This window comes from Malaclemys terrapin, chromosome 6 (genome assembly GCF_027887155.1).
Source record: "Malaclemys terrapin pileata isolate rMalTer1 chromosome 6, rMalTer1.hap1, whole genome shotgun sequence".
In the NCBI taxonomy this organism is placed as follows: Eukaryota; Metazoa; Chordata; order Testudines; family Emydidae; genus Malaclemys; species Malaclemys terrapin.
Window position 1 is genome coordinate 40489668 of NC_071510.1, and position 27914 is coordinate 40517581.

Sequence of the window (27914 nt, forward strand, 5' to 3'; positions counted from 1 at the left end):
CGCGTCTAGACCAGACGCGATAAATCGATCCCAGAAGATGGATTGCTTGCCACCGAACCGGCGGGTAAGTATAGACGTACCCTGAGCCACTTGCTCTTGTTTGGGAAGGGGGAAAAGCTGCACCAGGGTTTTAAGGAAAGGGAGGAGAGGGAGAGCAGCATAGGCGTTGCTTTTCTTGAACAGGCTGGGGAGCAATGTGTAAAGAAGTCTATGTGGATAAGAGCTGGAAGGCCGAGGGTCTCCTCTGTATCCAGGAGAGTGGTAACCTAAGAGCAGGCTGCAAAGAGATGAGGGGGCCCATGTTCATTTGTTTGGGGAATAATGTATTGCCCAGTATTCAGTAATGGTGGCAGTGGGGTGTGAGGAGGGGTACTGCTTCTTGAAATGTGTATCAGGAAGCCAGGCGAGGGGTAAGGTGCAGAGTGAGGCTTGGGGAGATTCTGGGCAGGAGCTCTGCAGTGAAGCAGGGAGACAGCAGCCTTAGGGTTAATGCTGTCGCTCCGGTTCCAATAGTTCCACGTTCAGCAGTGGAAGAAAGCGACTCTTGGTGATATCCTTTATCTCTGCTGCATGACACGAGAGAACCTAGAGTCATTGATTTGGTGGAGAGATTAGATCCCAGAATGTATTAACGAGGAGAGTGCCAGTGTGTATGTTGGAGAGAGCGATCAGAGTTGATTTTATCTGGTGGGGAGCAGAACTGATGGGGCTGCGGGATGAGGATAAAGATGACTTGTTGCTGAGGAAGTGAAGTCGTGACAGTGTAAACTTAAAAAGACATGGCTTTAATGGGTGTTGCCTTTGGGGTGGTGATGCAACAAGTATTTCTCACCTGGCCAGGTAAGTTGTTCCTTGGGCAAGAAGCTTCTGGACATTTTCAAGCCCACAGAGATTAGTCACCAGGAAGAGCTGTTCTGTTAAATTAACTGCTGTGACTGTCATGCAGTATTAGGATTAAAGGAAATATGTCACCTCTTTACCAGAATGGATGCATCTGCCACTGCTTTTAGCAGCTTCTCAGGACTCCTTTTCTGTGCCTAGCTTCCTCAGCAAAGGGATTACAGCTGTAGGCATCTTTTGAAACGTTGCTGTCATAAAGGGGGCATCAACTGCAGTATCTCTAACCCATAACCCTTCTCAGCAATATGCCATTTTATACCAAGCTTCACCCCAAAGTTCAAGATCCAGGCTCGTTGGAGTTAAATATCTCTATTTACCAAGGATTGGCCTTAAAATTCTTGACAGTACGTCTGTAAGCAATTGCCAAAGTTGCTTTAATGAGCTTACCACACTGTTAAAAATGTCCTTACTGCATTTATTGCTACCAACTTATCTTAAACCTTTTGAAGAAAAACAGTTTTGTATTAGTAAGATCTTGACTTGTGAATGTTATGAATGAACATTTAATTATGTAAGTAAAAAGGAATCTGTATTTTGTCCTACCCTGTGGAATGCAAAGCTCTGATTGTCATAGTCTGTTATGTGCTGTGGGAGGAGATGTGTGGAGCTTGCATTGCTTCTTGTGCCAGGAAGAGCCGTTCCAGGATTTTCAGTGTTTGCAGGCCAAGGCCAGTGCACAACTGACCTACATACAGAATCCTGAAAAGGCCTAGTGTGTGATTTGTGTGTTGTCTCCTCCCCAAACCCCTCCAGTTAACACCTGCTTTGGGAGACTTTCACTCTGTATTGGTGCTGGGTGATTTTCATTTCAGCTAGCAGCTTTGTCCTGGTGGATGAAAACATTTTTATTAACATTTTGTTTTGGAGGATTATCAATAGCTTTGCATTTCCTGACGTTTAAAAATGCTAAGTAATGGCTGTTTGGCTTCCCACACCTGTCCTTTTAGACATCCGGTAGAGACGATGATTATATGGCAGTATTGCACAAAAATGTTTCCTAACTACTGTAGATACTTTGAACAAACCTCAATGAATTTAAAATGAACAATGCAAATATTCTTATCCTAGGTTGTTTCTTATCCCAGTTTTAGCAATTCACTATAAACACAAAAGAGAGCAGAGAAGAAAATGTAAATGGAGGGAATATTTCCTTTTCATCATCGTTCCTTCATTTTGATAGAATGTAATGCTTACACTAGGGAGAGATGAGCAGTTCCTTTTCTCTGCATTTTATTTATCCTGGGTGAGAGAGTTAATAACTGCTCACAGCAAAGCTGTGGACACTGAATGTAACTAGAGCCTGCTGAGGTAATCACAGTTAACATACAGGGGTCTGTAACCCTGGTCCTAGTCTGAGGCCAGGTCCATACTACCAATTTACATGGATATAACTATGTTGCTCAGGGGGGCGAGGGGCTGAAAAATCCACCCCCCTGAGTGATGTACTTATACTGACCTTACCCCCGGTGCAGACTGCACTATGTTGACAGGAGACATAGCTACCACCACCTCCTGCAGAGGTGGCTTAACTATATCGATGGGAGAAGCTCTCCAGTTCGCACAGTAGCATCTTTACTAAAGAACTACAGTGGTGCAGCTGCAGCCTGTCCGTGTAGACAAGCCCTTAGTGGGAGAATCACGTAATTCTACCCCAAAGGAGGTGATGGCTCGAGGCTCATCGCCTTTGCAGAGGCACTCAGATTGGATAGTGGTGCAGCTAGCCTGGTAACTGAAGTTAGCTGATGATGAATGACAAAAACAATGCTCATAGTTTGGGGATACTTAATGGATGAGAAATAGGGTTTTGCAGTGCTGTGCTGAATTCATGTCTCAGGTTAAGCATGACCTTAGACCAGGCATATAAGGACCATAGCCATGCAGACACACTGTAGGCAGTGTACCCATAGAGGTATAATTGCCCCTGCACCAGAATCCAACTGGATGATCTACCAAGAGGCAAGACTTTGGCAGGTGTGTATGCCCTTTTCTCTCCTCCCACTGTTTCTAAGGGGTAGCCAAAGCATTACGTGATGTGTCTTCTTAACTGCACACAAGAATCATAGGACTGAGGTTTGGAAATGAAAATGTAATATATATCTGATAGATACCGAAAAGATGACCTTCTGCAGAGCAGCTACCACACATCTTAAAGGGAGTAAAGCGAGTTTCAGTGATAGACCCTTGTGCAATAGGAACCGAAAGAAAAAATGGGGTCACTCCCACCCAGTATACATAAATGTATTTAGCTGCTCCTTGTAGGTGAATGTCAATTGTTCAGCTTCATAAAATCTAGAGATAGGCTATGGTGCTTTTGGTATTTTAATTATTGGAATCTAGAATTATGGAATATTTTATACTCCTCCAAATTCTTCTTCTCATTTGACTCTGACTGACATAATTCTCCTTCCTTTAAATAATTCTTCCCAAGCGTCTGAGACCCATCCCCTCTGCAGGGTCTCAGAGCCCGGGAGCCAGCCTGAACGTGTACACTGCTATTTTTAGCCCTGTTGCATTAGTCCGGGTGGGTTGACCCAGGTTCTGAGACTTGCTGCTGCGTGTCTTTTTTTGTAGTGTAGATGTACCCTATGAGTCCCAGATAAACTGAGTCCCAGCTCGTGAGTTTCCCTGCCTTTGCACAGGAAAATTCCTTCTAAGGCATCTGTCCCTAATTTACAAATTGGAGATTTATAAATTAAATATGTTAGAGAATATTCATTAACAATCTTAACTGAGAATTTCTGAACTTTTACTTTTTTTAAAGTGTGTGCACACACCGTGAAGTCTGAACAGCTGTTTTAGCAAGTGAAGAATAAGTTAATAACCTTTAGTTAAAGTTAACCAGGCTTTTTGTACCGAATACTTTTGTTGATCTTATAGAAATCTTCTATTCCACTTCTGGAGACCACTTACACAGAAAAGGAGCTGGCCTTCACAAATAGGGCTGCTTTATTAACAAGCAGTATTGACCATTTCTATCAAACAACCTATAAACTATGCATGTTAACCCTTGAACTATTCTCCCTGAGTCTGCATCCCCTCTCCTCCCACCAGCTAAGGCAGAGGTGGGCCCGCGGGACTCTCCAGCCCAGCCCCTGAGCTCCTGCCCCGGGAGGCTAGCCCCAAGCCCCTCCCCTGCTGTTCCCCCTCCCCCGCAGCCTCATCTGACTGCGCCACTGGCACAATACTCTGGGCGGCGGGGTTGCGAGGTCTTGGGGGCAGTCAGGGGCATGGGTTCCGGGAGCGGTCAGGAGACGGGGAACGGGGGGAGGGGGGGGGTTCAATGGGGCAGGAGTCCCGGGAGGGCCGTCAGGGGACGAGAAGCAGGAGGGGTCAGATGGGGCCAGGGCCGGGGCACGCCTGGCTGTTTGGGGAGGCACAGCTTCCGCTAACCAGCCCTCCATACAATGTTCGAAACCCAGTGCGGCCCTCAGGCCAAAAAGTTTGCCCGCCCCGAGCTAAGGTATTTGAGTAGTTTTCTAACATTCTCTCAAAGCTGCCCTAGCACCCACACTAATAATGATGGCAGTGCTACGTAGACAAGCTACCAGATTTTTAACCTTCAACAATCTATATTTACTTCGAACAGCTGCAGATGACAGTGCTAAAACTGCCAGCGACTGCTCGACACGAGCTGTTTCACTATTGGTGGAGCTGCACTAATGCCAGAGCAGTGATGGGAAAATTTCAGAATATAGCCAGTATAGACGCATCCTTAACTTACTATGTGAAACACCCTCATTATAATCAGCATCTCACAAAATACAGGCCAACTGCCAAGAACAGCTTTATGTAAACGGAGCAAACGCTTGTAAAGTACAGCTGAGTCTGGCTTCAGTAACCAGCTCCACTAAAGGAAGCTAAGGCTTAATTTTTATTTGACAGACGTTATTCAAACCAGAATTATGTCAACCAAACTCATCTGCAGTACAGGAAGCAAGCAACTTTCCCTGAAACAGGCCGAGGTTAAAAACAGTCCCTAAAGTGTCATTTAATATATATTAGGGTGAGTGAGCAATAACCCCATGACCTAAGTCTAGCAGGACTAATCAGCAGGGAGAATGCTCTTCAGTGTTGAAATGTAGAAAAGGTCTTTGTATGAAATTTGTCTCTAGTCACCAGAATCTAAGCTTTTATTTAAAAGAAAAAAAAAGGGTTTCTAGAGCTCCTGGGAGTGAAGATATCCTAGTTACGTGAATTAGTGTTACGGTTTGCTTACTTCAGTGTGTTTGCAGACTCAGAAGCAGACACCATGTGTAAGAGTGTGAATTTCACTTAACCCCCTTCTCATTTTCATCAGGATTATTCGTATACTGGTGACACACAGGTTCTAACTTCTGGCCTCACAATTCCAGCAGCCCACCAGTCAGTTCTGTAGCAAATGGAAAATTCTGAGGCAATACTGATGGCAAAAATCATCCCAAAGTATGTTTTTGTTGAATCAATTTAAAAAGACAATTCTACAGACTGCACACCATTATATTTTAGAAACTTTTCCTATTTGCATCGAGGTAGAAGAATAACAATACAGAGTAGGACATGCTATGTTTGACCAGAAATTCCCAGGGAATGATGCGGAAAACACTTCCTTTCGTTATGCATTGGCTTGATGAGCCAAAGTCACAGGGAGATGCAGGATTCCTTGCCAGAAGAATGGTGCTATGAGGAATGCCAGCTGTGACGGGGAGCCCCAAAGGACACAACTAAGCTATCCATGTTTTTCTTGGTTTCTCACTCAAATTTTCTGGGGGGGTGGGAGGAGGATCCAACCAGTGACGAGGGCTTCTACCATTTTAAAAAGTTCTGCTAAACATCAAAACCTGCTAGATTTCCCCTATTAGTGTTTACTGCGTGCTCTTACATAGCTTGTTATGGGAACGTTTATTTACTGTGTACTCTTATGCCATACATAATTTTGCCCTTTTATTATTCTGCCCAGGCTCCAGCCTGAGTCTGAACACCTACACTGCTATTTTTAGTCCCATGCCGCAAGCCCCACAAGCCCAAGTCTGAGACTTGCTGCCACAGGTCTTTTTTGCTGTATAGACATACTCTTATTGGTGGGGGAGGGGTAAAGGAGCAATAGATGCTCCACCATTGATCTAGCTGGGAGTGTTCCACTCCCAATCTCGCTGAATCCTTTTAGATCCTAGAGGTCTTGGGCCATCTCACTGGCTCCCTGCTTCCTTACAACTCAGCTTCTGCAGGAGCCGTACTGTACAGGTCTCTATACAGAAGAGGCTGGGAGGAAGGCAGATAAGTTAATGTGACGTGATTAGGATCTGCATTTACTTGCCTGCAAAAGCTAAACGGATTTCCAAGGCAGCTACAAGGCTTCCTTTTTCATCCCTCTTCCCATAAATTCTGCCGAGATGCTTCTGTGGGGCTTGTGGGAGGGGGAAAGGTGTCACAGTGGTGGCTGACTTTGCTGTAATGTTCAATGTAGTCCCAAAGCAAATACCTGCATTACAGGATGTGATTAGATGTGGTGACTGTGTAAATCATAAAGGGTCACGTTGTCATCTTTGTACAGGACTGAATCACAGAGGATGCCTCCTTGGGGCAGAGTACATGGGTACAGACTAGAGAGTGATGTCATCAGATGATTGTTTCTTTTGCAATGTGGGATGAGCCAGGACAGCAACAGCTGAGTGAACAGCCACTATCACCAACTTAATTCCCCCAACCAATCAGACTTTAGCTGGGAAATTAATTCACTTATGCATTTTCTTCACCTGCAATGTGAAAAAGCTTAGCAGGATTAAAAAATAAATTGGGTGTTTATATGGAACCTGAAAACATTCATGGTTACATGAGATGGGACTAAAAAGAAATGACAAGGGATATAAACCCTCATTCTCCAGGGAATAAGTCAATCACTAACACCCTAAATTTAGGAAGAATGGTGCTATGATTAATCTTGCTCTGGATATACACCTCTATGTATCTTAGGCCCACTGCCATGCACCTGATGTAGTTATCTGCTGTCATGATTACAGGACTAGCTACGTCTTTGACTCATTCCCTGGTCTCTGAGTGCACATCCCAAGCACGTCAGACCTGTTTTAGGATGGAATCCTGCAGTTCTCCCACTCTTACACCACATCCTAGCCCACAGTGTCCTGTGCTTACCTTCAACAGGTCCAACTGGATTCAGGCACCTGTGGTTTTTCTGTTCGGGAGCTTGTGACCAGTGGTTAACAGAGTGACTGGGCAGCCTTCTTAAACCAAAGTGTCTTTAATCTTAACAGTAAGAATAATGCATAGTAAAGAACAGTGTTATCAGACACAGAAATGAACACAATTTGTTGAGGAAGAGTCAGCACATTTTTTTTAAAGGGAAATCATGCATCAACAATCTACTGGAATTCTTTGAGAGGGATCAACAAATACGTGGACAAAGGAGATCCAGTAGGTATCATGTACTTAGACTTTTAGAAAGTCTTCAACAAGGTCCCTCACTCTTAAGCAAACTAAGCAGTCATGGAATAAGAGGGAAAGTCCTCTTATGGATCAGTAACTGGTAAAAAGATAGGAAACAAAGAGTAACAATCAATGGTGTGTTTTCAGAATGGAGAGCGATGCACAGCGGGATCCCCCCAAGGATCTGTACTGAGACCAGTGCTGTTAAGCATATTCATATATGATCTGGATAAAGGGGGTAAACAGTGAAGTGGCCAAGTTTGCAGACGGTACAAAATTACTCCATGATAGTTAAATCCAAAGCAGACTGCAGAGTCACAAAGGGATCTCACAAAACTGGGTGACTGGACAGCAAAATGGCAGATGAAATTCAACTTTGATAAATGCGAAGTAATGCACATTGGAAAACATAATCCCAACTATACATACAAAGTGATTGGGTGTAAATTAGCTATTAGCACTCAAGAAAGAGATCTTGAAGTCATCATGGATAGTTCTCCGATATCATCTGCTCAATGTGCAGCGGCAGTCACAAAAGCTAACAGAATGTTAGGAACCATTAGGAAAGAGAGAGATAATAAGACAATAAATATCATAATGCCACTGTATAAATCCATGGACCACACCTAGAATAATGTGTGCCATTCTGGTTGACCAGTCTCAAAAGAGAGATACACCTCTTCCCCGATATAACGTGACCCAATGTAACATGAATTCGGATATAACGCGGTAAAGCAGTGCTCCGGGGGGGCGGGGCTGCACACTCCGGTGGATCAAAGCAAGTTCGATATAACGCGGTTTCACCTATAACGCGGTAAGATTTTTTGGCTCCCGAGGACAGCGTTATATCGAGGTAGAGGTGTATTAGAAATGGAAAAAGTACAGAGAAGGGCAGCAAAAATTATTAGGGGTATGAAACAGCTTCCATATGAGGAGAGATTAATAAGACTGGGACTTTTTAGCTTGGAAAAGAGACGAGTAAGAAGGGATATTATATCATAGAGGTCTATAAAATCATGAATGGTGTGGAGAAAGGGAATAAGCAAGTGTTGTTTTACACCTTCACATAACACAAGAACCAAAAATCACCAAATGAAATTAATAGGTAGCAGGCTTAAAACAAACATAAGAAAGTACTTCACACAACTCTCAGACAATCTGTGGAACTCGTTGTCATCAGATGTTGTGAAGGCCAAAAGTATAAGTGGACTCAAAAAAGAATGAGGTAAAGTTCCTGGAGGATAGGCCCATCAGTGGCTATTAACCAACATGGTCAGGAATGTAACCCCATGCTCTAAGTGCCCTTATGCCTCTGACTGCCAGAAGCTGGGACTGGAGGACAGGGGATGGATCACTCAATAACTGCCCTGTTCTGTTCATTCCCTCTGAAGCACCTGGTATTGGCCACTTTTGGAAGACCAGATACTGGGCTAGATGAAACATTGGTCTGGCCCAGTATGGCTGTTCTTATGTTCATAAAGTAATAGAAAAAGTTTTTTTCAAACAACAAATACTCTATATGCACATCTCTTACCCTATCACCCTAGGATGGAAGGTTTAGCTTCGGGCCCCTAAGTGGGTAGGTGTCTGTCTGTTCCCTGCAAACTGCTCCCAAACAACTGCCTACCTCCTCTGGGCAGAGAGAGACTTGAAGTGTTTATAGCCTTTTGATCTGTTGGGTCTCAGCACTGACAAAACAAGCTGTGAAATGGGGCCAGGCCAGTAGAATCTTCCTAGTTAATAGCCCAGACAGTTTCTGAATGCTATATAAACACTTCAGGGGTTAAGAGACAATTACAGAACACCCCACCTATTTCACATCTACATCTATGCAAAATGTCACCAGCGGTGTAAGTTGGGGGAGAATTCTAACTTGGTAGGGTTTGTCTGGGTATAAATGACCTGACAGGGTGCAGTGGAGGATTGGGCCCGTTGGTCTCTTGTGACCAGTAGAGATTTTTAGCAAAGCTTTGTGTGTTGGTAAAAAACCCACTTTCTGCAAAAGATACAAAATTGAATCTCAGGGCAGAGGAGAATATCTAATTCAAAACAATTTAAAAACTGCTTCATTGAGCAATAGCACTTTATATAGCTAGTCTCTGCTTGTTTTGCATTTACCCTTAAGACTTTAGTTCATAGTATTCACACGCAGGCATGGGATAAGCATGTAAAAACATAGGGCTAGTAAGGGCAGAAACCTTAAGGGTGGGAATGAAAAATGTAAGCTCCTTTTCTAATTCTCTTTTGTACATTCTCTGTATTTGAGGGTGTGTTTTGTGTTTTCTTCCTCTTTATGGAGTTGCATTTTTCATTTGAACTCTCCTGTCATCCATAGCCTTGTCCATGTTAGGAAAGGTTCTCGCTGACCGTGGTGCAGCTGAACATGGTTTATTTTGGCCTGCATCTCCAAGTAACACAGTGCACAGCACTATTCCAGGAATGGTTAAAACTTGCTGTACCACAGTTTCTGAGTCTGTGCTTGTTAAACACAGTTGAGCATCGATTTAGCTGAGCTGCACCTATGCAGACAGTATAGTTCAGCATGAATTGTGAAAAGAGAGAGAGATGTTAAAACATTGTTTTGTTGAATATATTTGGCTTATATCAAGGAAGGCCAGCTTTTTCTATCTTGGGACAGACACTTGGCAGTTGAGGTATTACCTACCTCAGGCATTTTGTTTCAGAAAGTCAAGAATCAATTCTTAGTGTTTTTTCATAGTACATTGGTTAGCTGTCTGGGTTCTCTTTCCCAGTCACTGTGCTAAATTGCTGCAGTGATTTCTTCTTGCTTCCTAATTCTTGTTTTATGCATAGAAGTACACCACTTTAAAGGTGCAATTTTTAAATGGATTTAGTTAAAAATCTGTGCTACTTTGAAACTGATACATGTGTGGCCATACAGGTTTTGCATCAGCTCAACCTGGACATGGCTACACGTAAGTTAGGTCAACATAGCTGTGATGGACAGGGGTGTGAAAAAAATCTATGCTGACCTAAGTGCCAGAGGAGACGCAGCTCTGTAGATGGAAGAGGGCTGCTGTCGTTTGGGGAGGTGGTCTTTTGTGCAGTAACAGGAAAAAAAACCTTCTGTCAGTGTAGTCTGTGTCTACATTACAGGGTTATGCCAGCATAGCTGTTATAGTGTCTCTAGTGTAGACCTACCCACAGGCCTGTGCTGCTGTAGTGCTGTAGCATAGATGCTACAGTGACGGAAGGAGTTTTTCTGCTGTTGTAGTTAATCCACACCCACGAGAGGTGGTACTTAGGTTGATGGAAGAATTCTTCCATGGACCTAGTGGTGTCTACACCGGGACTGAGGTCAGCTTAATTATGTCTGTCTGGGATGTGACTTTTTCACACCTCTGAGCAAAGTAGCTAGGTTCACCTAAGGTTTTAGTTTTGACCAGGCCCTGGTCTACACTTAAAATTTAGATCATTATAGCTGTGGCACTTGGGGAAAGGAGGGGGTGAAAAATCCACACCCCTGACCAACATAGCTAGGCTGACCTAACCTGTGGTGTAGACGCAGTTAGGTCAATGAAAGAATGTTTCCATTGATGTGGCTACTGTTGCTCAGAGAGGTGGTATTCCTACAACGGAAAACCCCTTCCATCTCCTTATGCTGCATCTATGCTGTGGGGTTCAGCTACACATATGAAGCTGTGATTTTTAGGGCTTGTCAACACACCGTTTTTGTATCACTTGAATCATGTATGTTTAAACACCATGTATGTTGGTACAACCCCCAGTGCGGATCAATTATACCAGTATAAATAGAGCCCTGCGTGGATACAAATTTATATCTGTGGATGCGGATATCCGTGGATATAAATCGGTATCTGCGGAATTGCAGGGCTGTCCTGGGAACTGCAGTAGCGAAAGGAGCAGAAGGTAGGGCCACCGCTCCCAGGAGCCAGCCCCCTGTGCCAGAGGAGCTACTGGCGCGGCTGCACTGCCCTTAAACAGGAGACGCAGACAGCGGCGTGGAAGGGATGGGAGCGGGGTTGGGGCGGTACAGCTGCTCCAGAGGAGCTGCCGGTATGGGGTGCTGGCTCCTGGGAGCGGCAGCCACACATTCTGCTCCTTTTGCTGCTGTGGTTCCTGGGAGGGCCCTGCAGTTCCACGGATATAAATTTGTATCCATGCAGGGCTCTAAGTATAAAACCTTGTCTGCACAGGAAAGTTTTACCAGTTATACAGGTGTAGTTAGATAGCTATAAAGTATAACACGCCCGCTCGTCCCCTCCCCCACTCTGACACATTTTATTCTAATGTAAAAGTGGGGGAGAGCATGGGGGTTGGTTTATCTTAAACCCCTTCCCAAGTAATATAAACTAAACTGAAAAAGGCCCATTTTTATACTGGATTAAGACCATTTCTTATGGGGGAAAGGGGAGTGTTATACCTCAGTAACATTATTGGCCTAAGTTCACACCTCAGCCTATACCATAAAAGCTTTTCCACATAGAAAAGAAATAAAAGTGTGCTTATATTGTGTGTAGTACTATTGTGTTGTATTGTGCATAGACAAGACCATGCTGATTAGGCCTCAACTGGAGTATTGTGTCCAGTTCTGGGCACCACATTTCAGGAAAGATGTGGACAAATTGGAGAAAGTCCAGAGAAGAGCAACAAAAATGATTAAAATTCTAGAAAACTTGACCTATGAAGGAAGATTGAAAAAACTGGGTTTGTTAGTCTGGAAAAGAGAAGACTGAGAGGGGACATGATAACAGTTTTCAAGTACATAAAAGGTGGTTACAAGGAGGAGGGAGAAAAACTGTTCTTAACCTCTGAGGATAGGACAAGAAGCAATGGGCTTAAATTGCAGTAATGGAGGTTTAGGTTGGACATTAGGAAAAACTTCCTAACTGTCAAAGTGGTTAAGCACTGGAATAACTGCCTAGGGAGGTTGTGGAATCTCCATCATTGTAGATTTTTAAGAGCAGGTTGGACCAACACCTGTCAGGGATGGTCTCTAGATGATACTTAGTCCTGCCATGAGTGCAGGGAATGGACTAGAAGACCTCTCAAGGGCCCTTCCAGTCCTATGATTCTAAGACCTCAGAGCTCCTCAACAGAAGTTTGCTTTGGATTTCCCTGATACAGATTCAAGCTGAATGGAAAGCTGCAAATTGATAGTGTCTGTGTTAACAAAGAACAGGATGCCTGATATTGCAATGAATATATTAGAAGCTGATAATTCTTAAACTTAAACATTCAGCATGGCAAGCTAAAAGTTGACTTTTTTTATTGACAAACTTTCCATGGAGCTTACAGTATCTCAGATATCCTAAATACAGAGGTGAACGCTGTGCAGTTGGAAGTTGGAACAGTGCTCTATGTTTTGTTCTTTGGGAGGAAAATGGTTATACTTTGTTAAAAGCTTTCATATTTTAAACATTGGCTGTCACTGCAAATCTGACAAGTTGGATGCATTTTTTATTTTCTGCTGTGCTTGTTGATTCAGAAATCTGTATCCTGTTATGCCTGGAATTTAACTGTGCAACAGGCCACATCTGGGACCTCAGAAGCTGTGTGTGTTTGCTTTGCAGGCTGCCTTGGCTGCTTTCATTATTATTTTGTGATTATAACCTTTGTTCATTTGGCCTATATAACAACTTTTTCACTTCCCTGCTTATTACAGTATTGCCCTAGTCCATAGTTCCTTCCACATAGGAGGTCACAAATGGTAAACACTTGTTGCAGTGAAGTTCTTTTTGTGTTTCTCAGAAAACGGATGGCTAAATCAGTTTATCCCTCCCTTTTCTAGGTATGCAACAATAAAATACATAAGCCCTATTGGGAAACAACATACTTGCATGCACGTCACAAGGGACAAATAATTGCTAACACAACTTCTGTAATTTTCACTAAATGTAAACAAGTGTGAGTTGCCTGTTTTGTTCTTCAAATGAGTTTTTAAAGCATCATCTGATTTTTACCTCGTTCTGATTAGCGTTCTAAAACTTTACTTATGTAGCAAAGTATTTAAAACAAATGTAACTGGAAACATGTGACTAGTTTACAGGGGAACTGTCAGTAGGGGGTCAAGGGAAGGTATTTGTGGGGAAAGCAGTGGACATGATATATCTTGACTTTAGCAAAGCTTTTGATATGGTCTCTCACAGTATTCTTGCCAGCAAGTTAAAAAAGTATGGATCGGGTGAATGGACTATAAGGTGGATAGAAGACTGGCTAGATCATCGGCTCAACGGGTAATGATCAATGGCTCGATGTCTAGTTGGCAGCCGGTATCAAGCGGAGTGCCCCAGGGGTCTGTCCTGGGGCCAGTTTTGTTCAACATCTTCATTAATGATCTGGATGATGGGATGGATTGCACCCTAAGCAAGTTCGTGGATGACACTAAGCTGGGGGGGAAAGGTAGATACTCTGGAGGGTAGGGATAGGGTCCGGAGTGACCTAGACAAATTGGAGGATTGGGCTAAAAGAAATATGATGAGGTTCAACAAGGACAAGTGCGGAGTCCTGCACTTAGGATGGAAGAATCGCATGCACGCTACAGGCTGGGGACCGACTGGCTAAGCGGCAGTTCTGCAGAAAAAGACCGAGGGGTTACAGTGGACGAGAAGCTGGATATGAGTCAACAGTGTGCCCTTGTTGCCAAAAAGGCTAATGGCATATTGGGCTGCATTAGTAGAGCATTGCCAGTAGATCGAGGGAAGTGATTATTCCCCTCCATTTAGCACTGGTGAGGCCACATCTGGAGTACTGTGTCCAGTTCTGGGCCCCCCACTACAGAGAGGATGTGGACGAATTGGAGAGAGCCTAGCGTAGGGCAATGAAAATGATTAGGGGGCTGGGGCACATGACTTATTAGGAGAGGCTGAGGGAACTGGGCTTATTTGGTCTGCAGAAGAGAAGAGTGAGGGGGGATTTGATAGCAGCCTTCAACTATCTGAAGAAGGGTTCCAAAGAGGATGGAGCTCAGCTGTTCGCAGTGGTGGCAGATGACAGAACAAGGAGCAATGGTCTCAAGTTGCAGTGGGGGAGGTTTAAGTTGGATATTAGGAAACACTATTTCACTAGGAGGGTGGTGAAGCGCTGGAATGGGTTACCTAGGGAAGTGGTGGAATCTCCTTAGAGGTTTTTAAGATGCAGCTTGACAAAGCCCTGGCTGGGATGATTTAGTTGGCAATTGGTCCTGCTTTGAGCAGGGGGTTGGACTAGATGACCTCCTGAGGTCTCTTCCAACCCTAATCTTCTATGATTCTATGGTTCTACTCCAAACTCCACCTGTTTGAGACAACAAAATGAGATGGCACTCTCAGATTGTGCAGATTTTAAAAATGTAATCACACATGCTGTGCTTTTTTGGTTGCTCCCCATTACTGGAGTTCTAATACATCCATAGGCTCTGCTGGGTTCCTCTGTGGGACTCAGTCAGATGCCCTGCTGAACTTCTGCTGGCATGGCTCCTTCTTAGTTGGGGCCTGGGAGGGAATAAGGGGTGGTACTCTTGCCAAGCCTACTCAACTTATGGGGCCAAAATGACCCTGGCACTCAGAATAGATTGTGTAGATTTTGGCAAGAGTCTCTCCTCTTCTCCTTTTCTAATATACCTTGATGAGTAGCAAAATAGCTAACCATGTTGACCTCTAAATTATTATCACTGGCACTTACTGAAGTGAACGGAATACCTCACCTTACAGCTATTGTTTCATGCAGTGGTGGTGTAGCCATGTGGCTCTCAGGATGTTAGAGATACTACCTCATCCACCCTGTCTCTCTAGCTATTTTTCAGGCTCTCTGCAAACTCAGTTACCTCTACATCATTGACACTTTGGTCACGTTTACTTCATAAACATAACATCTAGAGAGATATTTCTTACCAAAAAAAAAAAAAAAGCTGAAATGATAGAACCACAAGGCAGCATGGGAGAGGAGCCAGTATGCTATTTGAGTCCTGGCCCTCAGGTTGAAATTAATGGCCCAGATCTCTGCTGCAGCCAAGGAGGGCGTTGTGCAACTGAGGGTGGGGCCAGAATGGAAAACCAGCTTTAAGCCACTTTTGTGCTTTATCGATCCTGAGTCTGCTGTGCATTAGGCTGGTCCCCAGTGTAAATCCTTCCTAACTTGGTGCATTTACCAGGTTCCCAAGGGATCTGTATGGTATAGGGGGTTAGCAGTGGGTAGGGATACCCCTACCTCACATGTCTCCTGGCCACCTCTCCTGTGCTGAAACACTGTAGGATTCTCTTTTAGGCTACATCTGCACTGAGAAATTTCAGCCATTCTCCCACGGTTCATCTAGCACAGGTGCAGCTGCATTGATGCCAGCAACTGTGGGAGCTTCATGTGCTGTAGGTGTTTTTACCACCAGGTTACCTAACCCTGCTTAGACAATGGTGATAAAAATCACCTGCTCCGTCGACACCCTTCCCGCCGTTGCCAGCACTGATGGTACTGCTCTGGTGCTAGATCAGCATGGGAAAATTGCTAAAAATCCTGTGTAGACAAAGCAGTTAGAAGTCCTAATGCTTATATTTTAACCCTGAGTCCACATTGCAGAATGGTCCTGTTATAGTAGATCACGTGTTGGCAGCACATGGGCTTCAGCCTATCCCACTTGACAAGCCAGCCAACTCTGAATTAAAACACCACCACGCTTGAGATAAGGGTATCGCGGGTGGACAGGACTCAAATCAGGGGCAACACTCAAGTTAACTTTGTAGTGAAGATAAGCCCTCGGACACTCAAAATGATCAGCTGTTGGAGATATATATTGGAAAGGAGATGCCGTACAGTGCTGTCTAAACTGTCAAATTTTAACTGCCTTTTTCTTGTTGTTTCAGGTTGCATGTCTGGTTGGACTTGATGCATGAAATTTGCATGAAGCCTAACAACATATTTCTGGATTTGTCAGTGAACAAACATGGCCTACCCAGCGACTATTAGTGGCAGTACCTCAGGTAACTAACGTTGGGATGCTTTTCCCTATTGAGTTGTTTTTTTAAACTCTTTCTATAAAATTGTGAATCTGTGAGAAAGATCAAGGTGCAAATGACTCTAAACTAATATTTCAAAGTTTTTTTCTTGCTTTCTCCTTAGTTATTTTTGTTTCCTCTTTTGAGGTATTTTGCAAATAGCTCTCCTAACTTGAACATTCAAACTAAGGTTCTAGTGGCAGATCCTCACCTGGTGTAAATCAGCCTAGCTGCACGGAAGTAACAGCACTGCACTAGTTTGCACCAGAGATGGATCTGTCTCACAGAGTTTCACTGCAGAAAAACAAATAGATATTATGCTATAGTTGTAGTGGAGTTTTAGGTCTAAGGAGCTCTCGTGTGATATCAGAAGCCTATGGTGCTAAACATCCCATATTTGTCTAATTAGTACTTCTTTTGGTTTCCACCATCATTTAGAATGAGTTTTAATTATTCATTTTACTTTCCCTTCTTTGAGCTATGAAGAGCCGTGCGCATTTATTTGGGTCTGGGTACTCTTTAACATTTGAGTCCAAGGGATGTTCAAGGGTTATTGATAAGGTTGATAGATCAGAAGGGGCCAGAGATTAGAGGACAGTTAATAAAAGTGCTGCAGCACTTTTCCTCACTGTTCTGTCAATATTTTCTTGGTCTCTGGAGCATTCCACAAACATGACTTTAGCATACTACAGTCAGGACTTCAACAGGGACTACATGGAGCATTTCGGGTGCAAGGCAGAAACTTATGGATACTCCTTTAACACCAGTGCACTGAGTTTTCCTAATGTATGTATGCTTGCAGCATGGGCGTGTAAATTGAGGTTTGGGTAGGTGGGAAGGGTGTTACATTTTTTTCCCATGGCATTCATGTGAAACCTTAAACGTCGCTTTCTGATGAGTCAAAAATCAAATTCTTCCTATTTTAAAGATCATACAAAGTATTTACTGGACTCACGCATGCTTGTTGAAATGAAGTCTGATAGATATTGACAGGGACAGTATTTGTATTTGATGCACATGTTGTTTGGCAATGTCCTAACTTTAGAAACTTCTGTTATGGGACTAGTATGAAATCCATAAGGTACTGGCTGCATCAGTTATATTTGCTATAGAATTTTGCTATAGAATTCATCAATACAAAGGACTAGAAAGTTTTCTCTCTGGGCAAAAAGGAGTACAGTTGTCTTTGATTGTGCAAAGAGATGAGAACTCTTGTGTCCCAATCCTAACAGACTGGTAGGATACATGGAAAACTTTATTGAAAGTGAAGCTATCAGTCATTTCTAATAATTGTTTATGTCACTGGTAAAAACAGCCTTAAAACATGGCGATAGCAGAAACTACTTCATTTAAAAAAAAATTATTTTGAAAAGATTCAAAATTATCATATGATATGGGAGGGTTTTCTCTTTTTATATAAAGAAAAAAAGTTGTATTGTGTGTGTAACCTTTTCTACAAATAAATACAAAGTTAATTTTAAAAAAGCTTTATAAAAGTCTTGCATTCTGAATTAGACACAGGAGTACAGGGTTAGCTCCTCACCCCCACGTGTTTTGGCTTTTAAAAAAATATATACTCTTGTTCAGGCCAGGCAGAACTATTCACTCCTAAAAAATGTTTGGAATGTTCTGTATAGATTCAGTGCATCAGCCTTACTTTTGACTATAGCTAATTGCCTTTTTTTGGATTGTAAAATTGCCTAATAACAGAAAATGGTGATAGTCTGATGACACTTCAACTTATAAGAAGCTAAATGTTTGAAATGGGAATATATTAGTACAAGAATCTTTAGTTTGGGGATTGGTATGTAAATAGGATTCAATGCAGAGTAGAAACTGTTTGCTCCCTTACTCATTGAGAGCAAGTATGATCAATTGTGTCAAAACAGAAAGTTAGGTTGTATACTGTTCCACTGCTTCATAAAGAACTGTCAGGACTTGTCTGCTATATAAACCCTTGAGGCCGCAGTTCTAATGTGTAACACTTAGTTTTGTATGTGCATGCTTCTCCAATCCTTGACTATTTCACAATGGGTTAAGCGCTGGACTATAGACGTATGAATTGCTATTCTGCTCTACTGAGTGAGGGAGATTGCCTTTAACTCCTGCTCATCTGGGCGTTGGACATATTAAAGCAGGTTTCTTAATTGCACAGTGTTCTAAGAGTGAAAAGAAACTTCAGAGGTGGGGATTTTCTGCACACCATACCCTCTGAACCAGTTGTCACCAGGAAAAGAACTAGATAGCTGTGTAATGAGCTTCAGCACTAGATTTATGCGACTTAAATAGTTTGACTGCTTTGAGTACAAATTCAACCACCATCATCTACAAGGTGATTAAAGAACAGTGCTTTGCTTTAGCTGCTAACTTACCAATGTGAGTACCGAGACCATTAAATGTGTATGCCTACTGTGTCCTTTTGGTTAATTTTCTGAGTACTTGAGCCTGTCTGGTATACTACGGATTGGCAACTGCAGACAAGATCTTGAGGGAGTTTTCAGGTTTGTTTGTAGGAAAGGTTCTCTCTATTTAGCATGTATATACAAGTACTCTGAGAACTTTTTTGAGGAGTATGCATTGAAATGAAAATACATTTAGTTATAAATATTTTGCGCATGTGAGGCCATCTACAAAGCAAATGATAACTTTATCATGAAAGCTAGTTGTGAGAAAGGTTGTTGATATAAATTTTAATAGTTCTTGTATATTTCAGCAAAGATGGTGTCCTTTAAATATGGCTAATAAATAACTGGAACTGTAATGGAATTCAAACCTCTCTGTCAGTGGTTCAGTTTGCTGCTAAATTACTAAAGTCAAGTTTAATTATTCCTCTTTTGGTTTTGTTGCACAGTATTCATTTGCATTACAAAAGTTTTTTTGCGTGAACTATAAGCTTAGCTAATCATCCTCAGATGTTAAAGGAAATGAGTTTTTAATAGGGACTCGCTTTTAATTCTTGGTTTAGGTCTCAGTAACATCAAGCATTGTCAATGTATAGCCTGTTCAGGAGGCAGCCTAAGTTGCTGCAGATGACCATGAGAGATACATGGCTTTCTTTTCCCTTTATAGGAAATAAGTTTTCTGTTTTGTTTCACTGCAGGTTTGTGTGGGGCACTGAGTACTCTCAACTCTTCACTTTGTAGAATCCAGTCCTAAATTGGGTTTGGGTTTTTGTGCTGACTGAATAGGTCTCTAAACTCAGTGGGTATGAAGGTGCTGGGGAAGCACATAGTGTCCTAATGCACTTGTTAGAGCAGCTGCAGTAGGCACTCTGTTGTGAATGTCGTGCTTAAGTGAGGAGCTATGTGGAAGTTCGGCCTCATTGTGTCCCTATACCAACCAGTGACTCTAAACAAAGTTCAAGCAACTGAAAGGCAGGGCAGCTAAGATGATTATTTCTCAGATTAGTAACAGTGTCTTCACCACCCTCTGGGTTCAACTTACAGCAAATATTACTTGGTTTATGAATCAGCCTTAATGGACACAGAAGCAATATTGTGAGGCACCCCCAGCACTTTTGCAGTTAAGTCTATCAAGGTTTTCACTAAACCCCTGTTAACAGAATGTCACAACTCATTCCAGACTGAAACTTACAATATGGAGGGTTCCTTGGAAGTAATTCCAGTGCTCCCCACAGAAAAATCTTTAATACTTTATTCTGAATGCAAAAGTCTTGATTCTGTTAGCTGCTTTCTGATCTGTTTTAACTTAAATTAGTTTTGGATCAGATGAGCAACAAATCCCATAATATGAAAGGGGATTCACTGGTGCAATGAATACCCTAGAAATTATGCTATCCCTACAATACAACAAAGCTAGAAAACACTGCTAGAGAATTGATCAAGAGGGTCACGATTCAACCTTGTACTCTCCTCAAAGGCAAAGAGCGAAACTAATCATAATTCTTCTTACTGATACCTCTGCAAATTTGCGTGTAGAGCTTGCGGAAGCGTGCCATGCATCTATGCTTAGCAAGGAAAATATCTTTCTTGCAACCCAAAGTCAATTTGAGAGGAACTGTTAACATTTTAAAGGCATCCTTGCATTGCTGTGCAATAGGTAAGGCCACAGGGGTCTGTATAATAGTACGGTAGCATAGGCCCTGTGATGGGGTATTTACCCCACAAATGCTGTGAATGGTTTAATATGGGGCTGAGAAGCTGATTAACCCACCTGCTTGTGCAACGCTGACAGACCCCAGTCGTTGGCGGGCAGGATCAAACTGGGGACCTCTGGAGCTTAGTGCATGAGCCTCTACCGCATGAGCTAAAAGCCAAACTGGTTGTTAGCTAAGGCTATAGAGCAGACTCATTTTATCTCGCTATGTGGTCTTGGTACCACTAGATGGGACAGAACACCACATCCAGGAGGTGTGTGGGTTACATACTTCCCCTAGCTGAGGAAGCACATCCCAAGCTTCAAAGTCTTCCCAGTTGAAATCGTGGATGAGCCCCAACTTGTAACGCCAACAGACCCTGGTTGTTGGCAGGCAGGATTGAAACCAGAAGGTGTGTGGGTTACACTTGCACCCATTTGAAAGGGCCAGGCCTACCTAGAGAGAGAGCCCAGCTGGAGAAGAGCTGGTTTGTTTTCCCCTTAAAGAGCTGGGTGAGCCAGAGGAGGAGACCCAGAGGAGAGGAGGTGGAGAGTTCCCTCCCTCTGGGAAGCAGCCCGAAAGAAGGCTGAGAAGCAAAGAACTGACAAGATTCTCCCGCTGGAAGCCTGACTAGAGATAAGGGCTTTGAAAAGCTGTAGCCGTTCTGAACCCCTGAGTGAGGGGAGGTGTATCCCAGCCCCTGGACTGTGGGCTTGATCCAGGCACAGAAGCCTGTGGTTAGACAGGAGGACAGTCCAGAGCAGCAGAGATTCCTGAGGTGGTGGCTGCCAGCTGTGCCCAGCTGGGCTAAAGGTTTAGTTTGTATACATTTGTTGGACTTTTTAAAGGACTTTGTGGCTTTGGAAGGGGCCTGGTCTGGCTGGAGGGTCAGGATACGCCTACGGTTGGAGCAGGACAATGGAGGGGAACTGAGGCACAGCTGCCTCAGTGCCACATCCAGCCAGGAGAGGGCGTGTTGGGGCAGCAATTTTGCCACAGCCCAAATCAATGTATTCTTTGCTTTAATCTTTTTTCTGGGGTGGTGAGTGTCTGTATTTTTTCCATTGTCATATGCAGTGTTGTTGTTCCCAGATCAGTCCCATGAGGTAATCTCTTTTATTGGACCAACTTCTGTTGGTGAGAGAGACAAGCTTTAGAGCCACACAGAACTCTTCCAATAAAAGATATTACTTCACGTTCCTTGTCTCTCTGTATTTTTTCCCTCAGGCTAAATTTTTTCTATAACTTTTCATTGTTTTTAGAATATTTTTCCTCTAAAAACCTCTTTCTAAAAGATGTGGGGATTTTTCAAACTTATCTTACCTTCTCCCTTGCCTGTTTTACTTTCAGTGCAGGGTTTTCTGTCTCAGGTATTTACAGGGCCCTATTGCTGTAGAATCAGAATGTCTCATTCTTAATGTAGTTATCTTCACAACCCCTGGGAGGGAGGGAAGTGCTGTTATCTCCATTTTACAGATAGAAAACTGAGGTACAGAGAGATCAAGTGATATATGCAAGTTCACACAGGAAGCCTGTGGTTGAGCAGGGAATTAAACTTAAATCTCCCGTGTCTTGGGCTAGAGCCCTAACCTCTGGATCATCCTTCCTCTTCCTCCTTTCCCTTTCTCCTCTCTCCTTTTTCTGCCCCATGCCCACTTTCCAGTCTTCTTGGGATTGGGGCTGGAGCACAGGTGTTGTATGCTCTCCTGGGAGTGTGGGTGTGATACATTAATTGGAGGGTGTTGTCTTCTACATTGTAAGTGAGCTGAAATCTCTGAGAATATTGATTAGAGCTTGCATGGAATCTTTTTGGTTGAGTGAAATTTTAAATATTGTCCCCCAACTAATTTTCAAACTTTCCTCTGTACGTAGAGGAATATATCCTCAGAGCATCCAGTGTAATCCAGTGAGAGTCAATGATGGGTGACCTTAAAAGGGTTTGGAGACCTGCTTCATATAAGCAACGAAGCCTTTATCTAGAGCTCTAGAGCAGGGCCGATGAGAGGGGGAGGTAAGCCGGTACAAATTACCAGGGCCCAGCGGTCTGGAATGGGGCCCGGGGCCTGGCTTCCCCCCCCCCCCCTTGTCGCTTTATTGGGGCCCGGCGGTGCAGAAGGGGGCCCGGGGCCCGGCTTCCCCCCACCCCCTCATCGGCCCTGTTTAGCCGGTCCGCCCTTGCTGGGAGGCCCAAAAAATGTTTTTCACCAGGGCCCAAACCCGCTCTCGGCGGCCCTGCTCTAGAGTACAGGCTTCCAAGCAGCAACTTATCCAGTTCCCCTAATTTTATTTATATTTAATTTTAAATATTGAAGTCTGATAGTCAGCTAGCTCTCAAATACAACTGATCGAGGTTCCCTGACTCTAAAGGGAAAACAGTAAAAACTGCTGTCCCACTTGGCAGAGTGTTTGTTCTCTAATGGCTTAATCCAATTTAGGGTGACCAGATAGTAAGTGTGAAAAATCGGGACAGGGTGTGGGGAGTAGGAGTAATAGGTGCCTATATAAGACAAAGCCCCGAATATCGGAACTGTCCCTATAAAATCCAACTCCCACTGAAATCTCCCATCAACTTCAGCAGGACATGGATTCAAGCCCTAGGTTTCAGAGACCTGATTCTGCGGGAGCATACTGACACTCTCTAGATTTGAAGGGGGAGCAGGGCACAAGTAGTGCATGAGGAGAAGAGCGGCCAGCTCTGCAGGAATAAGCTGTACTACAGGTTTGGGGAAGTGTTGCCAACTCCTGTGATTTTTATCACAAGTCTTGGGAGTTTTTCTTACAGCCCCATCTCCTGGGGTCATCTGATTGGGAGAATCTCTGCGTACTTTTTTAAATTAAAAAATACGGTAATCATAATAAAGTTTCAAGCCCTCATGGTTGCAAAAAGAGGCTTGAAAATTTAAATCATAAAGGCACCCAAGGCCAAAACACAAATAAAAAGAATCCAGCATTACTTTTTAAATCTCATCTGTTGGGCTCTATAACAGTGTATAATTGATCAGCCATTGATTAAAACGTCTATTAATAATTTATTAAGCCTTTATATTAAGGCTGCATTTACAAGGTATTTTAAAGCAAAACTTCTCACTGATTTCTAGGAAATTTTACAAAATAGGCATGTTCTCCATTGCTTACAAGTTTGCTTGAGCTACCAGGGGATTTTTATGATAAATCATTACAGTAGCTTCCCTGATTTTTTTTTTTTTTTAAGACTACAGGAAACTCCTCATACAGAATATGATCTTGGACCATGTACAACTAAGCACAAACTTCTGGCAGACCCTGCAGGGTCAGGATTTGTAATGTATGCTAGTTAAGGAGAAACGAGGTTGTAATAGAACTTTAGAGTGTTAATGGAATCTGTTTGATGATTCTCTTAGGAAGGCAGTTGTTTTTCTTGTCATCTAGGTTAAAGTTAAAATACATAATTTTTTTTGTGAATTTCAACACTAAATTGAGATGAGCAGAAGTGAGTGTTTAAGAGCTTAGCAGCTCAAGACATTTGCCTTCTGTGATGGAGGCTGAAACTTCGATATCATTTTTCACTATTTTGAACATCATGGATGACTGCTGGGAATGGCAGGCATATAGACAATTGTTAGCATTCTTCTTCACTCCAGGAATGGTTTCCTGAAGAACAGGCTTTTCCAGAGTAATGTTGCAGTGCTTCTGATTCTGCAAATTTGAGTCCCCTTAGTTCAAACTTCATAGTGTTTGCTTAGTTCAGTTATGAGCTAATCAGGTTCAGATGAGTTCATATTTTTGTTGAACCAGTCACCCAACCAGTGCTGGTTTGGTTCAATGGACAATGTGACTCACAGTATAAATATGTAGCTATGGCTTGCCTTTCCTTCAGTATTCAGAGTGCGATAGGCATACATCCTATCATGATTACAGTGAAAGAGAATAAAGTGAATGCCTCCTCTTTTTTTGGCTGTTGATTTGGCACCTTTGCTTCTAAACAAGAGAACAGTGCTGAGTTGTTGCATCTCTTTCTGTGTTCCATGAATGGGCAGACTACAGTAATACCCACAAGATTTATGCAGCTGGTACCTTACCAGTGCCTCACCCGTGGAGATGTGCTGATTCACCTTGATGATGCACACCACTTTAAAACAAACTAGGGTGGAGACCTTGACATTAGTGGGGTGGAGGGTTGAATGCGCCCCAAGCAGTTTCAACAGCACAGTGCCATTACAAAACTTACCTAAATTTTCATTAAACCCAACATCTCTTACATAGCGATTCCAAATCTGCCTAAGGGGCAAATTTCTAAGGATTCTGAATGGACACATGTTTTAATAGCTGACTACCTACCTGTCTATTTAGAATGGATTTATAGTAGTATCTTACACATTAATTATTTTACTCTAGGGGTGTTGTTGACACCACTGCATCCTCTCCAGCAAAGCCAGACTTTGCTCATGCATCTCTGATAGATCCTAAAGAGTCATAATGGGCAACTGCTTCTCTTTCCTGAGAGCTCTCACCGAAGGACTGGGGTCCCAGGACTCAGTCCTGGTGTGTCTCTCCTCACCTGCCTCCACTCCCTATGAGTGTTGTTTCTCTCAAGCTTCCCCAGTAATTTTACAAACAAATGTCACTAGTGGCTGATGACACTCGGGGCTTGTCTACACTTAAAATGCTGCAGTGGCTCAGCTGTAGCGCTTCAGTGAAGACGCTATCTATGCTGAGGTAAGGGCTTCTCCCACGGGCATACTCCTAAGTACTCCACCTCCCTGAGAGATGATAGCTATGTCAACAAAGCCCTCCTGGCAACAGAGCACTGTCTACACTGGGAGCTAGACTGGTGTAATTGCGTTGTCGCTCGGGGGTGTGGAAAATTCACACTCCCGAGTGACGCAGTTATATTGACATAAGTTGCTTGTGTAGACCAAGCCTCCGCTGTTTCTTCATGTTTGAATAGTACTCTCCCAGATGTCCCTTTATTTGGGAGGAAGTTGAAGTCTGGCTGAAGATAAAGCCAGATAAAATGGCATTGATGCTAATAGGAAGGGCAAAGCACTGAGAGTAACTGACAGGATCAGTCACTTAACGTTCTACATCAAGGAGCATTGCAGCCAAGGTGGAGCACAATCTGTATCTTGTTAGATTGCTCCAAACACCTTCTATCTTTGGTTAGCCAAAAGACTACTCCCCTTCCTCTCTAATGCAGATTTGCCTGTGGTCATCATCCTCTTGTCACTTCTCAAACTTTTGCTGTGTACTCTGCCTGGTCCTGACCATGAAAGCTGCAAGGAGATGGCAACTGGTCCTTCTTGTGTGGTCTGCCTCTTAACAGGATGAACTGGATCCCTCTCCGATTCTGAATCCAGTTAAAGATGCAGGCCCTTACCTTCTAAAATAATTAATGGTCTTGGGATGAAAGTATCTCAACGACCACCTGTTCCCTATCCCCACCACAGTGATTGTGATCAATAGGGGCATGGACGCTCACAGTCCCCAGTGTGAAACTGCAGAATTTATATGATTCTCACTTTCATATGACACTGTGGCCTGGATTCTACTCTCACTTAGACTAGTGTAAATCCAAAGTAACTCCACTGAAGTCAATAGAGTTACTCCAGATTTGCACTGATCTGAAAAAAATAATCTGGCCCCATGGTGAAGTGTATTAGATATGTTTAATTCATTTGTTTCCAGGAGCAATCTAGCACACACACAGGAGACAGCAGTAGATGTGCATGCAGGTGTCTCAGAGGAAGCACTGGAATAAACTCGCCTGAGACTTGCGGGGCAATGATGAGCTTTTACCACCTGACACTGATAAGTGCAGATACAAGAGTCCCAAATTTTCCTGTATCCATTTGATCCAAAAACATTTTTCTGGCACTGTTCTGTAGTATTCCTGACACTTTTCTTTGAGCTTCTCCTGGGAAAAGAAACTGGGAATTATCTATAAGATTGTCACTGTTTTCTAGCTTTTTAAATCCATAAACTTAATTGAAGTACCGGTAGTTTGTTTACAACTAGTAATTTAGTGCCTGATGTCTGATTTTAATCTAGTTCCAATTAATAATTCTGCAACAGAAATGAAGGAATGACCTTACTTGGGCTATTGTAATAATTTACTCACTCCACACCCTTTTGTAAGTACATCAGCCCAAAGATTACATAAAAACAGCCTCTACCGGATTTTGCTTTCTCAACAGTACTAGGGAGGGAGTGAGTTCTCACAGTGCATACTTCAGCATTACCCCCATATCTTGTAATCCTTCCTCCTGAAATGCAATTCCACTCTGCTGCCAATGGGATGTAACTTTGTATGGGAACATACTCATGCTTCCTTCTTCTCTCATCCAAATTCATAACTATCATAGTTATTGAAATAAATGGTTGAACTTGTTATCTGTATGATACACACTGCAGCTTTCACAGCACATGGTGCTTAGAATAGTAGCAGTGTCTGAATAACACAGTTCCTAGTTGGCTGGATAGACTTTAAATTACAGACTTCATCTTGGAGACTTGTTCTGATGGATCCTGGTCTGAGCTTGGACACAACCAGCTTTTTAGAGATCCCAAAATTTGGATTTAGAGTGGCAGATGCTGCTGTTTCACATCCATCTTGCTTCATTTCTGTCTAGTTACAAACATCTAGACATTTTTTCCCTTCAAAGTGGACAGTATGACTACTGCCTCTCTGGTAACCCTTCCCTATTTGTCCTGTCATTTGACTTTTTATGAATGTGGCTTTTACTGCATTTTATTTTATTATACTACTGTCCTGTACCCCATATGCTGTGTGTGGTAACTTACAGAGAACAAATATTTTGAATATGGAACTTCCTGGAGCTCCTTTTTCCTTTTCATTCACAATTTTTGCCTGCCATATTTGAATAAATAGGAGCTTCCTATATTCAGTGAATAGATTACCTCCCCCTAGAAATTTCCTTGAAAATCCACTTCATATATTATCCCAAAATTTCAGACTTGGCTGCCACATTGTTCAATATAGTCCACCGATCATCCACGCTCATAATAATATGCAGCCTTTGCATTTAATACGATGGACTCCACAGATCTTAATTCAGTAAGATCTTCCAAAGGTATTGCAGGAAATTGCCATGTGTGTCACAGGCATGGCAAATAGACACAAGATTATTTTACATCTTTCCCTGGAAAAGCATTGTGGAAAAAGGCAGTGCATATTTTTCAAGGTTCAAAAACTCATTCCTTCCTCGCTGCAATTGTGGATTATTATTTTTTTGCTCCACATTAGTGGTAAGTGTCTCCAGACCTTTTACATAAAGGTGCTGTCACAGATCCACAAGGCATGCTGTGACTCTGGCAGTGTACCCTTCTAAGTGCTAGACCTTGCGCCTCTGCTTTTTACAAGGGTGAAGCCCTGTGGCTCCGCTACTCTGAGACTGAGGCTCTGGTTTCAGCATATCTGTTTCTCACAATGGCTCCTTCCGCAGGTCTAAAAGAGTTTGAACTATGTGGGAGACTTGCCCTCTTGTGAGCTCTACAGCCAGCAGATGTGTTGCAGTGACACAGGACAGCCTGTTCAAAACAAGATGCCACTT

The 27914-nt window shown here is 43.0% G+C and overlaps 1 protein-coding gene across 4 annotated transcripts in view; it reads left to right on the top strand.

The window, feature by feature from the left end:
* KANK1 (KN motif and ankyrin repeat domains 1) overlaps positions 1–27914 on the top strand; it is a 167861-nt gene that overhangs the window by 88944 nt on the left and 51003 nt on the right. For all 4 annotated transcript variants that reach the window (XM_054031705.1, XM_054031706.1, XM_054031703.1 and 1 more), the window contains exon 2: positions 16137–16253. In XM_054031705.1, coding sequence (XP_053887680.1) covers positions 16217–16253 — 37 coding nt within the window. In that variant the 5' untranslated portion in view covers positions 16137–16216. The remainder of the gene's footprint in view (positions 1–16136; positions 16254–27914) is intronic.